At 45.0% G+C, this 15,378-nt stretch overlaps 1 protein-coding gene across 3 annotated transcripts in view; it reads left to right on the top strand.

Annotated features, from left to right (window-relative positions):
- Positions 1 to 15,378, top strand: part of ACTN1 (actinin alpha 1) — a 223,456-nt gene that overhangs the window by 108,692 nt on the left and 99,386 nt on the right. For all 3 annotated transcript variants that reach the window (XM_069208968.1, XM_069208967.1, XM_069208969.1), the window contains exons 2-3: positions 1,263 to 1,377; positions 5,421 to 5,540. In XM_069208968.1, coding sequence (XP_069065069.1) covers positions 1,263 to 1,377; positions 5,421 to 5,540 — 235 coding nt within the window. The remainder of the gene's footprint in view (positions 1 to 1,262; positions 1,378 to 5,420; positions 5,541 to 15,378) is intronic.

Genomic DNA, 15,378 nt, shown 5'->3' with positions numbered 1-15,378 from the left:
ATTACAACCTGTTTATCAACCAATCCCAGAAATAAGCAACTAAAGGGAGGCTAGACAACTTTTTTGAAGTGCTTTCGCAGTGTGTGGAAACACTTTGCTACATTTTTAGTAACTTTTGATCCGTTTGACTTAGAAGCAGGATGATGCTTGGGTAAAACCTGTAGCAGAAACACCACAGTCGCAGAATCGCAGAGGCCCTGGTTAGAGTCCATTCATTGGTCGTGCACAGTCTGGCGTTGGTGAAGCCCCTCCACGCTGGAGGAGTCCAGGAGGAGGGACTATTTCTGTGTGCTTAGGAGTTGCGGAAGCATCGCTGGTGCATCTTGATCAGTGGGTTAGTTTGATAGCCTTCGGTCTTGCCCAAATCCTCCAGGTCCGTCTGGGTTGCCACTATCCAGGGTATGGATATGTGAGTGCATGAACAGGACGTAGTGACTGGAGGTGGAGGTGGGCCTTGTCATCCGCTGGCCCAGCCGGTGTGTGTTCTGTTGTTGTGTGTGGTTCTTATTTTTTTTTTTTTTTTTTAACCATGCTTTTATTGCATTTGGTACAAAGTCAAGGCATAATAAGGCAAAACTCAATAAACCAGTGGGGAAAAAAAAAAAAAAAATATATATATATATATATATATATATATATATATATATATATACACACACATGCGCGCAATTGGTTAGCATGGTGTGTGTTCTGTTGTTGAGTGTGGTGCATGGGGCCAGGTGCATGTGCAGTAACATCATACAGAAGGCGAAAGCTTGTTGACCCACTTCCCTCCATGTCATCATGCTAAGCAGGCTTGTCTTCTGGTCACATGTTAATAACCCACCTTGGATCCCTAGATCGCCTGAGATCCCCATGACAGATCCTAGATCATGATACATTGATGTAACATACCGTGTACTTGTAGCGCGCAAGGCCCCCAAACCAGTATCTTGGCACGGCAATCGCGGATGTTTATTGCTACCCTAGTCCGTGATGCTTTTATCGACCTAAGCTTGATGAAAGGCTTGGTAGACCTGCCAGGATTCTAACCTGTGACCATGTCAAACGCGGATCCCTGGTGTGGGTGCATTAGTCCGCTGTGCTACCAAACACCGCTTATGTGCTTATTGTTGCCGGCTTGGGACCTGTCTACCATTCGTGTCAATGGATTGCACTCGCCTGTCTGGGAGACCGCCTGCAGAGGCAGCTGTGGTGGTGACCTGATTTTTGAGGGAACCTTCGTCGTTCGGTGTCTAACATGTGCCCCTTCCCTCCCGCAGACCTTCACAGCCTGGTGTAACTCCCACCTGAGGAAAGCTGGAACGCAGATTGACAACATCGAGGAAGACTTCCGGGATGGCCTCAAACTCATGCTGCTGCTCGAGGTCATTTCAGGTGAGGGCTCACTTCTTTTGCATCCCTACTCTTTGCATCACTTCCCCTCTCCCGACGACCAATCCTTGCTTTTCACGATGCTTTGGTAATTTCCTGTTATCTGTACCGGTCTTCTGCATCCCTAGGACACCATTATCCTAGCCCTGCACTTTAATTTTACAAACCACTGCATCCTGGTAGTTGTAGTGTGAGCTTCTAGGGCTGCTTTAAATTGTTGGAGGCTTACTTTAGCCAACCTCTGTCCAAAGTAGGCCCAGCAGACCCGGATCTACTCCAGGGTTTAAGAGGTAATCCGATTAATACTATGTGAATAAATTCAGTGTCGATACATTTTGTGCAAATGTAACATAAATGGATATCCTTAATATTCTGGCATGGGTTCGGTTCCTCAAACTGACCAGGACCCTTCGACTAGGATTAACAAGCAGAACTCCTGGTCTTTCCCCGATAAGAGTGGAGCTGTCCTACCCAAGGAGGCACTAGTAGCTCAGAAATATTCCCATTTCCAGAGTTTGGTAGCATGCCCGGGGCAGAAGCCCTGCTCCCAAGACGTGCCAGAAGGATGCAGCCCGATGGACAAAATTAAGACCAACATGTACTGTCCAGACAATCTAATTAGACAGAATTTTTTTAAGTTTTAAAACAACAGAAAACTTTAAAAGTAAAGTCCGAATGCCAGGAATATGGAAAAGGCCACTGGAATTGGTAAACTATATCAAACACAGTTTATGTATAAGTTTCGAATAACAGTAGGCCGGAAGAATTGGAATAAACTTAAAATCGTAAAAATAAAAAATCTTAAGGTTTTACCAAACAATACCCCTGGTAGCAACCCAATGCCGGAAGGCACGAAGTAAAGGTTTAAGAGGTAAAATTACTGTGGAAAAGTTTAGAATGTGTCAGATGAACCACAGGGGTACTGGTACGGGGGCCCATTCACTTCCCTTGCCATGGGTAGGGCGGGGGCCTCCCTGTGGCCCCCCAGCACTGGCTTTCCACCAGTCGTTCCATGGCAGTGAAACCGCCATGGAAAGATTGGTGGAATGTGGAATCGTGATCAGCATGGGGGTGCTGGCATGGGCCCCACTGTGGCTGACCGTGACTCAGACCACTGCCACTTCATCGAAATCCGTGATCCCGGCGGTCCGACCACTAGGGTTGTAATCTGGCGGTCATAAAACCGTCAATCTCGTAATGAGGCCCTTAATTTCAGTGTCCAGACCTTCCAGGCTCACATGTGTGAACATTTGGATGTTGACATCCCCAACACCTTGAGCCCTCTGTGAGGAAGCTCAGCAGGTTGAGCGCCTTCCTTTCGCTGAGACCTCCGCTGCTTGTGCCCTGTACATGCCATTTGGGCCACCAGCCTTTCACCGTGTCCTGGTCATTGCAGTGACCACCATTGATTTTGGTATTATAACAGCAGCCTCTTTGCTCCTAAAACTTCAAGTCTGTGATTATAAAGATTAGATAAATGCTAATGCTGTTAAATTCGTATTATAGAATATCCGCGATGTTTGAGATAATCTGTCCTGGAATTTTATTTGAAGTTACTTGCTATGTATTTTAATCTTTCTTATGATCCTGCGTGTATTCCAGTGAGGGAGGGGGCAGTGGGGGGAGGTGTGGTAGAGATTTTAAATACAAAAACACAATAGAAGAATAAATACAAAATATAAAATATTTATGAAATAAAAATATACCTAAAATAAAAAATGTATGGCTGTGTGTGTGTGTATAATTATAAATTAAACATGTTCAAAGTAACTCAGTCGTTTACAGGATGTAGCAACATGAATTTGATCCCAAATCATTAAAAACTAAGCAAAAATAAATCCAATAAAACATTTAAACTGGATAGAGTGGTTGTAATGCATACGTTGTAGATGGGATAAGTTATTAAAATATTTTAGAAGAATTTATAAACCCGTAAACATTTTGCTATTCCTAATCATAAAAAACATTTTAAATATTTCTCACAAATCCCCATTAAACATACACATCTGTAAGAAAAAGAATAACATCCTTTTTAATAATGAAAAAAAGTAATCGCCCAAAAAGAAATATAAAATGTAAATATTTTACTTTCCAAGAACTTATAACTTATTATTAAAACACACTTCAATATACTCCAAAATATGCAGTAAAATGTAACAATTACTCTTTATACTGTAAACATGAATGAACTTTATTATTCAATAACTTTGGGAAAGTTTAACATGACTAATATGAGTAGTATATTAGTCAATATTAATATCTATTTTAATTAAGACTGAACACGAAATCCCCAAAAAGCCTATGTCCCAGAATTAAAAATAAGTACATTGTAAAATTACACAATAACAAAATTATAAAATGTACACAAAAAAGCAATGCTAAACATTACAAACTAAACATATTAACCAATATAATATAATTGATATACACCTTAATAACACTACACACCTACATTGCGATATAACCCATAAAAATTAATTTTCAAGATCTATTAACTCTTTCATGCTTTAAAAATCAAAGATATAATAATTTCATATTAAAAATGCATTTTGATACTATATCAATACTGGCTTTTACTTAGTTTTATTTAAAACATTACCTACCTAGTCCTCAATAACTTCCACAATCCGAACTTAAAATTAATTACATAATTAAAAACGATTTAAATAAGTTTGTAAAAATAAGCAACTAACATTGATTATAATTAATATACCTAACCCCCCAATAAAACGCCACTTCCCCAAAAATTATAAATAAATTTTTTTAAAGAAATATTTAACAATGTTGGAAAATTGAATAAATTCATAAAACACAAATAATAATCTCAGAATATTTTAAACTTAGACATTGTTAAAAAAATGAAAAAATAGATTATATACTTGTTTTTGATATGTGTCCATGATATTTTTGCGGTCTCCATATTTTGACCACAACATTATCGGACGATATTTTGGAAAAAATATTTAGGTGCAGTACCATCAGGAGCACAGCAACCACCACACCACACCCCAGAACTGACACTACATGCGTGGTTATTGAGGGTGTTGTATCTTGGGTCATGTTTAGTATACGGTACTAGATCAATGTTTGTGTAGGTTTGGTTTGTTTACTTTCACAATTTGGACTTTCATTTTACAAACCTATGTTAGATGTAGTATTTGTTCATTTCATTTTGACTAAATTGACTAATGGGCCAAAGAAGAGTCTGATTATAATGCTTCGTAAAAGGAAAGCCCATGCCAGGAGCCAGGGTGCCATCTGTGACGGAGAGCTGCCACGCCACCCTACTCACTGGGCTTTCTGGGAAGAACCTCGGCTCCTTTACAATTTCCTTGAGTTCCTAGATTAGTCCCATTGGTGTTCACTTCCGTGGGCTCTGATGTCAGCTGCACAGAAAAATGAAAACTTTCTCAATTTGTGCATCAGATAATTTGAGATATGGGATTGTTTAAAAAACAAAGTTTGACGTCAGTTAAAAAAACAAGTCGGGCATGGGCAATCTAAACTTTCAAAGAAGGGAGACAAAACAATGGAATGGCTCACTGTAATCAGGGCCACTGGAACTATGCGATTATGTGGCCAAGGCGAGTTTTGCATAATTAGAGATTTGCCGTATAATCCATTTTCTGTGGCTTAATCTGGATATTTTAACAAAAAAAAATGTTTCATGCTCAAATGGGTCAACATTTGCTGAAAAAGGCTGGGCTGATCGCCTTTCTATTCTTTATTGCTATATTTGGGTATTAAACTGCTACTACTGAGGTGCAACCAATGCCCTGACAGTGTTACCCAGTTTACAAATGACGAAAAAATGGAGTAATACTATTACCAAATGTACCACATTACGCCACATAATTGGACCTTTCCTGCCGCATAATTCCAGTTACCCTGAATGTAATTAAATAATTCTTCTAGACTGGCTCCTTATACTTATTTTGTTCAGAAATGGTGCATGATCTCTTTTGTCCCTCCCATGACACTTTGCTGCCGGCTCGCAATGCTCGAAATGGTAAATGTCCTCAATCCCTTTTCGTCTCTTCTCCCAGGCGAACGTCTGGCCAAGCCTGAACGGGGAAAGATGCGAGTCCACAAGATCTCCAACGTGAACAAGGCTCTGGACTTCATCGCCAGCAAAGGGGTCAAGCTGGTGTCCATTGGCGCTGAAGGTAAGTGGGCAGATCTGGGGCAGATAAAAAAAAATAAATGAGTGTCCCTTCTAGGTATGCATCTTAAGCAACAGTCCCCAGCTCATGGGTCTGAAGCTCAAGTTGGCCAGCAAGGAACTCTCTCACCGTATATACACGACTCGCGAGCCCGCGGGGAAAATTGCTCCCTGAGCTTTGTGACAAAATAAATCAGCTTTTTAAATGTTTGCCTTGGAAGGATAGGTTTTAAGTGATTTGGCTATTCTGGTAAAAATCGCAGACCTGAGACTAAGTACATCACTCATGTTGCAGAATTGAGCCAGGTGCCCTCAACTGTTCCGCTGCACAGAATAAATGCAAGCTTTTTAGAGGTACTTTGTTACATCGTCGATGGAGATAGAGCATATGGCGGGTGTAAATTGGGGATGTGTATTTCAGTGCAAAGATGCAGTAGCATGAAGTGGACATTAAGACGAGCACTGGAGGGTAAGATTCCTTCCATCCCAAAACTGCGCGCTGGAAAAACTGTTAGCGCATAAGGTGAAGATTCACACACACGATCAAAATGTTGAGTGGGGACTTCTTTCCAACATGGCCGCCCGCATGACCAAACCTTTTGTATCCAATATGGCTTCCAAGCAGCGCGTGTCAAAGAACCTCAAGGCAAGTCTGTACGTAGACAGTGGACACCCAGGAGCACAATGGCCGCAGATGCTACACAGCTACCTTATCAGCGGCAGTGCAGAACAGAGGGTCCCAAAGTACATGCAGGATTGTCCATTCTGCTACTCATCCCTCATTGTGGTGGAGGAACAGAAGTTATAACATCAAAAAAGTCTGCAGCTCCAAGAAGCTGCAACATTCAACGTAACCATCGACCATTCCTCGCCACCACACGCCGTTGGCAAATACAGCAAGTCATTCTATCCCAAAATATAGTGCAGCTGGACCGACTTTGTTGGATGGATTAACAGTCCTATGTGTTGGTGAACCTGGTGAGTCGCGCGTGGACAGCATTTCCCGATTGGCCTGAGCTGCAGCTGCCTGTCGCAGGATGGATAAAATAAGTAGCCCAGGTCAGAAGAGGCCTGCCATTCTAAGCCCAAGAAAACATGCTTCTGTGGTATTTACAAAGTATAGATGGGCGTTTTCAGTGCTTTAAATGGAAATATAGAAGTGCAGGTACTCTCTGTTTAAAGTACCTGTTTGGTCCTGAGAAGTGCTGGTAATCTTCCATGGTAATGTATTGCATCAGTGCTGAGAAGTGCAGGGACTCTCCCCTTCAAATTAAAGAAGTGCCGGTACTCCGTACCGGACATTACCTGCCTATTTAAAGCACTGGGTGTATTCTAAAGAATTGTAACCATTGTCTTAGATGATTTGGAAATGCAAAGAATCGAACCTGTTGATGGCACCATAGGCCATAGTTTCCATTTCTCCCTCTGCTTTGAGTTCCCCACCAGAAGCCCCTAGCCCCAGTGAAATGCAGACACCTGTTCCTCAAAGCCCTATGGACAAAACAGGTTTCCCAGCAACTTGTGGTGCTCCCTCTTTAGATGGAGGTCCCTCTGCTGCCATCTTCTGGCAGAGATTAGAACTTTGGCAGAGGAAGTGAAGGCGGAAGAGGCTTGGTCAGGCAGATGGTTGCACAGGAAGCCCAGGTTTGTACTATGAATGAGCGTATTCTGCACAGCGAGACCGCCATCGCCTGCAAGAACAGCAGATACTGAGACACCTGAATGAGCCAAGAACTCCTTATCTGACACCAAAGGTCAGTTTTCTATTTATAATATACCTTTGTCTAAGGTCCAGTTAGAATTTCCTTATGGCACATCATCGCCACGACTCCATGTGACGCACAAGATGGTCTGTCACGAATCCCGAGGCGTCTCCTGCTTCAGGTTTTGTTCACACAGGTGTGTGATCAGCCTGCTTTCATCTCATTGTTCCTTCCTTCCCATCACTGAAGTGACTTTGAAAGTTGAGATCCTTCAACAAGAGAAACGAAAGATCTGTCAAATGACTTGTCTCTTTCTGATAAGAAAAGGATTCTAAATTAACGTAAAGAGTGGAGCTATGATGCGTCATTTCAGCCGACGATACACTGTATCTGAGCTAGAAAAATACTTGAAGGCATAGGGTTGGCTGAGGGCCAGATGGGGAACCCCGCCTCCCTTGGCTTGTCCTTGGAATCATTCAAATTGAGTTCTTACCCAGAATAATTCCATTCAGACTCTTATTGAATTTCCATCTCATGCTTTATTTACATTTTTCTACACGGGTGGAGTCCGTGAGGATGGAACCTCGCGGCGACCATGTCGCTGCCGGATGATAACATTGCCAGATTTATCTAAAAAAGGAAAAGGGTTGGGTGTTTTGCTTTTGCTCACTGCATGCACAAGAGAGCAGCTCTGGAGAAGCAAAACCTGCGATGTCGGAAGCAAAGGCTGACTTGCTGCTGGTCCCGACCAGCCCGCTCTGGTCCAGCCCACCTTGTATGGTCCCCAGTCTTATACCCTCTCTTGCTTTGTATTGTTGCTCCCCTATATCTGATCTGGATATTCTTTTAAATTAATTTACTATTTTCATGTTTACCTCATCTGCTGGTGATGTGTGGTGAGCACTTGCTCCATTTGTGTGGAAAAAAATATATTTCTAAATTTTGAAGTTGCTGGTTAACCTTTTCCCCACCAATCTCATTCATTGACTACTAGATTCAAGAGATCTTTTCTGAGTTCTGTTTTGTGCTTGTTTCATCAGGGAAACTGTTCATCTGATTTCAGCACTGCCCCTCCTCTCCAGAGTGAGCATGTATAGATTCTTGAAGCGATCCATGGAGGCTGATCGGTTAAAGAATGTAAGATCCTGGTCACTTTCCTTTGGGTTGTCTGCATTCTGGCTTTGTATTCAGCAGATGTGGCCCAGGGGTGGGCACTGTGCTCCAGAGGTAGTTTCCAGAATTGCACCCATTTCTCTTGAGGGGAATCCAGATCGGTATACATTACTCCAAAGGGCACCTCCAGAGCTGAGCAGAATGCTGCACGTCTCCTCGAGAACTACATGAAGTATTCTAGATGCTGTGTCCAGAGCTGGACACACTGACCCTGATGTGGCCTCCAGAACTGCTTACGGTGCACCAGATCAGGTCTCCAGGTGTCCTCTAGAACTACATAGGTAATCCGGATGAGGCTTCAAGAACCGCATACCGTTCTTAACATGAGGATTCCACAGCTTGAAATAGGAATATTGCTTTCAGAATCAAATAAAATGTAATTACAATACTGAGTAATAAAATTATTCCAGAAGAGGGCTGCCTCGCTAAGCACAGAGCTGCAAACGTAACCTTGTTGGTGCTTGAGGGTGTCTTGGCCCCAGTGCTTAATTTGGAAATAAAAACGTGCCGGTGCCCAGTGCCCTCCTCTGAAACACTCGGCTGCTGCAATTAATTGTGCGAGCACAGAATATTGAGGCAGCGTAATCCTAATGCCATCTCGGGCCTCCTTTTTAATTCATTTACAGCCACTCCCTGCCCCTTCAACTCACTCTTGCAGCTTTCTGCTTTCTCCCATTGTTACGCTTTTTTCGTTTTTCTCTTCTCCGTCTTTCCCATATGTGGCTTTTGCTCGCAGTAAATGCTTGAGGCAATAGAATAAGTGCCGGCCCTTAAAAATAAGTGCCGGTGCCTCACACTGGAAACCACTGGCTCAGGTTAAGCACTGCTTGCTCCTGACATCTGAGCATTGCAGCCCTCATTGGAATTGACTTCTCGGAGTTCAGTTTTCCCTCATGGACGGTGTGTGAACCTGGGTTTGGCACTTCTCCTTGTGTCCCAGCCTAGCGCATAAAAGCCTTGGCCAGCACATCGTAAGTTGCTTCACGGCCTCAGTCCGGCTGCCCCGTGTACCATCATGTTGTCCACCCCAGTGAAGGGTGAGGGTCCCAGGAGGTGACAGTCGGCTTCCTGGACATTGGAACATAAAATCTTTTTAAAATGTACATCATGCATAATGTTTCCAGAATGTGTCTTGTTCTTGGCATGTTAAACCCTACTTTGTGCCAACACAGTCGCCCCATGTGCTGCACTAACTGGCACACTGGCTAGGGAAGAGTTTAGTAAGTACAGTCTCAGTTTTTGCTGACCAGTACTAAGAAGAATGATCGTTTTACAGCAGCAGGCGCGCAGAAATATTCTGTTGGAGCCATAAAACCTCAGATTTTTTTCCTATAAACAACTACAGAATTTCTGTCTGTTTATTTAACATCTTCTTCCCTTGCTCACTGTGCCACTGGATTCAAGCTAGCCTATCTGATGAAGGGCGATACCCTGAAACCGGTCCTAGGATGCTTGTTTCCGGTCCAGGGAGGACCTGGCCTGGCAGTTCGGGCTTGACTGTTCCCATGGGGATCAGGATCAAGACTGATTTGCATATGGCTGGGTCCAAACTGGGGTGAAGTGGCGAGCAAAAGAACGATGGATTAAACCCAGATCCGTGACTGGGGCTAAGTGTTTGAAATGTTTCAACACTCCGTCCATCATCCTTTTGTGTTGCATTCGTGTATTTTCACCAGAGTGAAAAAACTTGAAGTTGGTCTTCGTTGTTGTTAGAAATGGGGTCTTTGGTTGACAGTCAGGTTACCCCCTGTTCAAGCAAGGACCCTCACTCTAGTCAGGGTAAAAGAGAATCACCCTCAGCTAACCCCTGCTTACCCCCTTGGTAGCTTGGCAGAGCAGTAGGCTTAACTTCAGAGCGCTGGGTGTAAAGTATTTGTACCAACACACACAGTAACTTAATGAAAACACTACAAAATGACACAACACCGGTTTAGAAAAATAGGAAATATTTATCTAAACAAAACAAGACCAAAACTACAAATATCCGACATACACAAGTCAAGTTATTAATTTTTAAAGATTAAACTCAAAAATAGCGCTTAGAAACAAAAATGCTTCAATGAGATGTTAACACGGCGTCGTGACGGAGTCGTTCACAACAAGCCGACACCAGCGGCGCCGGACACGGAGTCGTGTAGACCCCCAAGTACAGTACCTTTGGTGAAGAGTGAAAACAAGCCGAGGCGCGAAGTCCGGAATCGCGGCGTCTGTGCGAAACGTTGAATCCGTGCACTTCAAGCGGTGTCGGTCACGACGTGGTGCGGCGACTTCCACGGAGTCGCGGACTTCAGCTGGGCTGCTGCGGCGATGGGCCTGCGAAGAGTGTTGCGTTCCAGCGAAGGTCACGGCGTCGGGTGCAGGCGGCGTTACCAGATTCAGCAGCGGCGTCGGTCCGGAGTCGTCCAAAGTCGATTTCCTTGGATTTCCACCAGCTTTCCTTTCAAGGGCCCAGGGACTGGATAGGGCACCACTTGTCAGAGCAGGAGTCTCTCCAGAGACTCCATGTGCTGGCAGAGAGAAGTCTTTGCTGTCCCTGAGACTTCAAACAACAGGAGGCAAGCTCTAACTCAAGCCCTTGGAGATTTCTTCACAAAATGGAAGGCACACAACGTCCAGTCTTTGCCCTCTTACTCTGGCAGAAGCAGCACTGCAAGAAAGCTCCACAAAGCACAGTCACAGGCAGGGCAGCACTTCTTCCTCAGCTATCAGCTCTTCTCCAGGCAGAGGTTCCTCTTGGTTCCAGAAGTGTTTCTAAAGTCTGCAGATTTGGGTGCCCTTCTTATACCCATTTTAGTCTTTGAAGTCACCTTTCTTCAAAGGGGACTCACACCTACTTGTGAAATCCTGCCTTGCCCAGGCAAGGCCTCAGACACACTCCAGGGAGTTGGAGCCGGCATTGTCAGAGGCAGGCACAGTCCTTTCAGATGAGAGTGACCACTCCACCCCTCCCTCCTAGCAGAGATGGCTAATCAGGAAATGCAGGTTACACCCCAGCCCCCTTTGTGTCACTGTCTAGTGCGAGGTGAAAAACAACCCAACTGTCAAACTGACCCAGACAGGGAATCCACAAACAAGGCAGAGTCACAGAATGGTTTAAGCAAGAAAATGCTCACTTTCTAAAAGTGCCATTTTCAAACGCACAATCTTAAAATCAACTTTACTAAAAGATGTATTTTTTAATTGTGAGTTAAGGGACCCCAAACTCCACATGTCCATCTACTCTCTAGGGGAACCTACACTTTAATCATATTTAAAGGTAGCCCCCATATTATCCTATGAGAGAGACAGGTCTTGCAACAGTGAAAAACGAAATTGTCAGTATTTCACTGTCAGGACATATAAACCACATTACTATATGTCCTACTTTATCCATACAGTGCACCCTGCCCTTGGGGCTACCTAGGGCCTACCTTAGGGGTGCCTTACATGTAAGAAAAGGGAAGGTTTAGGCCTGGCAAGTGGGTACACTTGCCAAGTCGAATTTACAGTGTAAAAATACACACACACACACACACACACAGACACTGCAGTGGCAGGTCTGAGACATGATTACAGGCTTACTTGTGTGGGTGGCACAACCAGTGCTGCAGGCCCACTAGTAGCATTTGATTTACAGGCCCTGGCACCTCTAGTGCACCTTACTAGGGACTTACTAGTAAATCAAATATGCCAATCATGGATAAACCAATGATATACAATTTACACGGAGAGCATATGCACTTTAGCACTGGTTAGCAGTGGTAAAGTGCTCAGAGTTGAAAAGCCAACAGCAACAGGTCAGAAAAAAATAGGAGGCAAAAAGACTGGGGATGACCCTGCATAAGCAAAAGTCCAACAGTTGTATTATGCCAAAATGAGTAAAACCGGTCGCTTGTTCGTAATTTGATGCCCCAGGAGGTCTGAAACCTGACAGCAGTTTTTCATATTATCGCTCCCAGAAGGATGAACCTCTGGTTCACTCCGGTGGTGAATAAAAGTGTGAGTAGCAGCAGTGCACGTTAACGCCCTCTCGCCACACCGCTGTCAGCCTCTAGCCAGGATAGTCCGTGCTCTGAAAATAGACATTCCTTGTAAATATCATTTAACTAACATTTATTGTAAACATTATTACAGATAATTGACTAATGTGGCAGACCAGTTATTGCGGAACATAAATCAGCTATTTGTATGAGACTGTACTTGAAATGTGCCTTTCTTCGACTTCGTAGTTCTGGGGCAGGACTGGGCCCGCAGTTATGAGAACGGTCGCAGATGGGGTCACGGTGAAGGTCACCTCCCGTTGTCACAGTTCTGTGGCTCGAAATACCAATTAGCTGAAACTAGCTCTGGGGGCGGTCGATTCATCTGTGCGATCAGCAGAGGGCGCCCGTGACCTTGAAGTGCGTGGGCCCTGTCCTGGATGCGGGGTCTGTACTGATAGATGGATAGATAGATAGTGAATCAGGGGTGTGGCGTCTATTAGTGCAGCAGGTGTAGCGGCACCGGGAAGGGGGCGATTCCTTCGCTGCACTGGGGCTTACGGGCACATTGGCTACGCTACCGTCGTGTATTCTGAGTTTTTTTCTTTATCGGACTGTTGGGGTGGGGGAAAGGAAGTTATAGGTAAATACTAGTACAGAACCGCAAAATATTAGCAACCCATCACTAAACTGTTAAACCATTCTCTACAGCCAAGTCACCCCTTCAAGCTGTCCGTCCTGAGAACACGCCTTCGACTCCCCCTTTTCTTCCATCGCAGTGTGTGATCTTGCGCAGGTGGTGTTACCAACACTTTACGCCTCTGCTAAATGAATGCACCTAAGGAGGCAACACAAAATACGCAAATTAAAGCCTGAGCTTTCCCGCCTGTCAGTTCGTATGATCCTGAGCAAATCACTTAACGTCCAAGTGCCTACGTTCTTATTTGTGGGAGAATTAGCACTGGTGGGGGGGCTGGGTTAAACTGTAGGTACAGAAATAGACTTTACATCTGGACTAACAAGTCTCACCCCACTCCCCCAGCACCAGGAGGTGCTAGACCCAGTGCGGCTCACAGCGCGGCTCTGCCGGTCCCCTTGAAGTGGGCCGTGGCCGAGAGCGGGTGATGCAGCCGGGCCTCGCCCCGCGCCCTGCAACGCTTCATGCGGGACCTTTTATCTCGTTTGAGCCGGAAGCGTGCCGTTCCGCTGGCGAGCGTGAGACTGACCTTTGAGAAGCGTGAGATGTCTCCTCCGATGCCCAACACAGGGTGGTCTGTGGCCGGGGACAACAGTGAAGGGCTCAGAGGTGAACTCCAGCCTGGGCACATTCGCCAGTGATCCCCCTCCCCCCCCAACCGTCTTAATGCATTCCTTGAGTGAATGTATATTTTATGAGTTTATAATTACTGAGCTAAGAAGAAAGCAACTGTTTGTGTTACGCACTGGTGTCGCGTTGCTTCTGTACCTCGGCTCATCCTGGGGTGTGACGTCATAGGATGCTGTGACGTCACCGTGGGACGGGGCAGGAGCATAAATCGCTGGAAGAGTTGGAGTCCGGGCGGGTTACTTAGCTAACTATGTGATTATTCCTTGTATACTTAAAATAAACAAATAACCGTGCTCCCCTTTGTGCCTCGGCTGCCTATGGCTGCCATGTCCTCAGGCTGGTGCGCCGGACAACATGATGCCTGGTCCTCAGTGAGGTTTAAATACTCTTCACTGCAGGGATCTGTATTCCTCCTTATACGCATCGCCAGAGGTAAACATTTGCAATGCAATAGGTCCCGCATTTACTTGAGTTTGAGCTATTAGCATTGTAAATTTATAACTGGACTTCTTTTGCCACATTGGTCAACCCTGCCGCATATTTTGGTCCTCTTTGCCACATAAATCCAGTGGCGCTGAATATAACTAAAGGGCTAGTGGGCCTACTGGAATTTTTATTTTTATTTTAAACAAGGCCCTTAAAATACAAACTACTCCCAGGTGCAAGGCAAGCCCACTAACGAGTCCCAGTATGTAAAAAGCATCATTTTCAATGCAACAGGTCTCGCATTTGCTTGAGTTAGAGCTATTGTAAAGAAAAAAAAAAAACGCCGCGCGAACGCACTATGTAAAATGCAGCGCGACGGCGCTGCGTGGAAAATAAACAGATAAAGTAGTCCGGACCCCTGGCTCTAAAAACATCGAGCCTCGTATGTTTTTAGTAGCTTACCAGTGCTGTGTAGGTGGGCTAAACACCGGAAAAGGCATGACGTATGCATGCCTTTCACAAAGGAAAACAAGCAGATTTTAAAAGGCAAGCCAACGAACCAATGTAAGTGACTGATGTGACATGGGCGTGGTTTGAAGCCCAAAGAGAGATAACAGAATGGACAGAGCACTTTGCGCTCGCCCATAATAAAAATGTATGCAACATAGTGTAATTTAGCTGGTGCTAATGTGAAGCGCTCCAGTACATTTGTGGCAGTTCATGAAAAGACCCTTAACTGCAGACAGCACTTTCCACAAGAGCGATGCAGACGTGGCATAACATGGAGAGAGACGGAACCGAGGGTGAGAAGAGCGACCTTGTGGAGGGAGAGCGATAGGAGGCAAACATGCTACATTCCACAGAAAAGTCAAGTCGTGTGGAAACATGCGAAGGGGTACACATACACATTAAAAATGATACAAATGACATGAGAACTGCATGGTAGGACAGCCATGTGCCCGCACTATGTCACTCTGTAGAAAGAGGTTCAGTTAGGAGGTTTGGGGACCAGTAACCCTCCTGCCTCACACAACCCTTGTCCGCAGACCGTTCACCCTCCATAGAGGCAGGTGACGTGCACCGCGCTGACGGGTCTGGGAAGAGCGCACTACCGGAGAGAGGGAGGGAGGGCAGGGCGTACTAAAGGTCCGTCAAACATCCATGTTTGGTAAAATCACAGCCGGGGTCCACGTGTGTGAGTGTCTGGCACTCGGCAGCACCGGGACTACACACCTATGGATGTGGGACTCTGGG

This window comes from Pleurodeles waltl, chromosome 9, assembly GCF_031143425.1.
Source record: "Pleurodeles waltl isolate 20211129_DDA chromosome 9, aPleWal1.hap1.20221129, whole genome shotgun sequence".
NCBI classification, from domain to species: domain Eukaryota; kingdom Metazoa; phylum Chordata; class Amphibia; order Caudata; family Salamandridae; genus Pleurodeles; species Pleurodeles waltl.
This window is presented reverse-complemented; position numbering and strand designations above follow the sequence as displayed.